Here is a 2459-nt window from a genome sequence, read left to right on the forward strand (position 1 = left end):
CACTTATGTGGTTGATGGTCTATTAGCATGGCACAATGTATGGACAGCTGACTGGCAAGAGACGTTTCCCTGCTGAGAGCAATGCATGTACACAGTAGGGATCAGACAGGAAGTGTCCCTTCCCCAGTGAAGCCCCCTAGCGCCCACACACACACATACAACAAAATTCCGCTCTAGTGGATGGCACAACTAATGAAAAGTTCACACACTGCTCGTCCTTCATTCCAGCTGGCTGACAGAAGAAACTCTTCAAAAGAAAAATATTTGAGAAATGAGGGTGAGGAGAGAAGAAGAAATTCTTTGTATTGTAGATGAAATAAAGCAGAGAACTGCGCAGAATGTATAACCCCATAGACAGGGCGGAGGAGGCTGATATATAAAGATATAACACAGGAGGTGAGATGACACCTGGGGAGGTTTAGTAAAAGGACAGGTGACAGCCAGGTTTGGGGGGGCTCACCTTAGGGAAGGCTCCTTCTCTGCCGGGGCTCTTGGGCTGGTCGAGCTGCCCCCTGTCCAGCATTAGGTAGAGGGAGAAGATGACCACACAGAAGATAGCGCTGCCCAGCACTGTGATCTGCCGGCTCAGCTTCATGGCTCCCGGGGGCTCACACACAGTGCAGGGCACAGCCAGCCAAGTCTGGTCCGGTACAGAAGAGGAATCTCCCGGTATTCAGGCACCAGCCCCCGCTCTCACATGCTCCGGCTCCACAGGTCACACTACAGTGACAGCGCAAACTTTCCCCTCCATAGAGCAGCCTGAGCCGGCTGCCCTCCCGACACGGCTCCGAGACTTCCGCACACTCCTCCGCCTCCTCAGAGCCGACCTCTGGGCACCGGGGATACCCAAAGCACGCCGAGCAACTCTCTGCCGCTCAAATCCAGCAGCCCCGCCGCTCCACACAGCCCGCTACCCCCGTCCAGCGCTCTGCAACTCAGCCACTCAGCGTAAGCATGGAGGGGCGGAGCTTCTCTGCTAGGGACGCGTCATTCGCTCTCAGCCCGGGCTGTGAGGGCAGTGACGTCACTGGTCTTGGCGGCCGTACGGACACGCCCCCTCGAGGTTGTGGATAATGTGAAGTTGGGGTATTTTTGGGTGCGTGCTGAACCCCCGGACATACCACTTTCCAGACGGGGAGGTCCTAAACCCCTGGACGTACCACTAACCAGACATGGGGTCCTGAACCTTGGACATACCGCCAACCAGACTGGGGGCACTAGGGGCACAACGCCTGGACAAACCATTTATTAGACAAGGGAGACCTGAAATCTGGACAAACCATTGAGGAGACAGGGAAGGTCCTGAACCCCTGAACACACCCACTCACCAGGCAGGAGGTCCTGAACTCTGAACATACCACTCACCAGACAGGGGGTCCTAAACCCCTGGACATACCATTTAACAGACAACAGGGTCCTGAAACCCAGGACATACAATTTAACAGACAAGGGGGGGTCCTGAACCCCCGAACATACCCACTAACCAGACAGGGGTCCTGAAATCCGGACATACTACTAACCAGACAAGGGGGGTCCTGAACATACCCACTCACCAGACGGGGGGGGGGGGGGGGGTCCTGAACTCTGCACATACCACTAACCAGACAAGGGGAGTCCTGAACCCCTGGACATACCACTCACCCGTCAGGGGGTACTGAACCATTGGACATACCCACTCACCTAGCAGGGGGCCCCTGGACATACCACTCACCAGTAAAGCGATTAAAGCCAGGGAAATTTTATATGCAGCAAAATATTCAAAAGCAAGAGGTAAATATACAATATTTCAAGTTTACATTGATATACAAATTGGTTCATATTGGTCACTCCCGCTATGTAATGTGGGAGGGGAGACCAAGAAACTAGACAACGAATCTCTCATGAAAAAAAGAAGAGAAGAAATATGTTCAGACGCGTTTCGCCTCTTTGGGCTTTTCAGGGGACTTGGTGGAGAATATTTGTTCAATAATTAGTGAGTGAATAACTTACACTTATCAGGGTATGTGGCTTAACCAACATTAGGGAGGCTGATTAGCATACTTCCTTAAAATTTCATACCACTCACCAGACGGGGATCCTGAACTACTGGATATGCCACTCACCAGACAGGAGGGTTCTGAATCTGGACATCTTACCAGACAGGAGGGTCTTGAACCCCCAGACATACCCACTCACCAGACAGCAGGGTCCTGAACCCCTTGATATACCACTTAGACATACCCACTCACCAGACAGAAGGGTCCTGAACCCCTTAATATACCACTCACCAGACAGAAGGGTCCTGAACCCCTTGACATACCACTCACCAGATGGGGGGTGCTGGGACAAAAATGTCAATGAAGAAAGCTGCTGTTGCTGACTTATTTTTAGATGTGTAAGCTCCAGGGCCATTATCTGTAATCAGCCCTAGTGTCTCAATGAGCTGCAAGCAGGCAGACAGTGAAAGCAGCAACTAAAGG

General features: G+C 52.2%; 1 protein-coding gene across 1 annotated transcript in view; it reads right to left on the reverse strand.

The window, feature by feature from the left end:
• Positions 1–961, reverse strand: part of MAN2A1 (mannosidase alpha class 2A member 1) — an 87790-nt gene extending 86829 nt beyond the window's left edge. Inside the window, exon 1 of the mRNA XM_072416099.1 lies at positions 461–961. Coding sequence (XP_072272200.1) covers positions 461–595 — 135 coding nt within the window. The 5' untranslated portion in view covers positions 596–961. The remainder of the gene's footprint in view (positions 1–460) is intronic.
• Positions 962–2459: the final 1498 nt, after the last annotated feature.

The sequence above is a fragment of the Pyxicephalus adspersus genome, chromosome 6 (genome assembly GCF_032062135.1).
Source record: "Pyxicephalus adspersus chromosome 6, UCB_Pads_2.0, whole genome shotgun sequence".
NCBI classification, from domain to species: domain Eukaryota; kingdom Metazoa; phylum Chordata; class Amphibia; order Anura; family Pyxicephalidae; genus Pyxicephalus; species Pyxicephalus adspersus.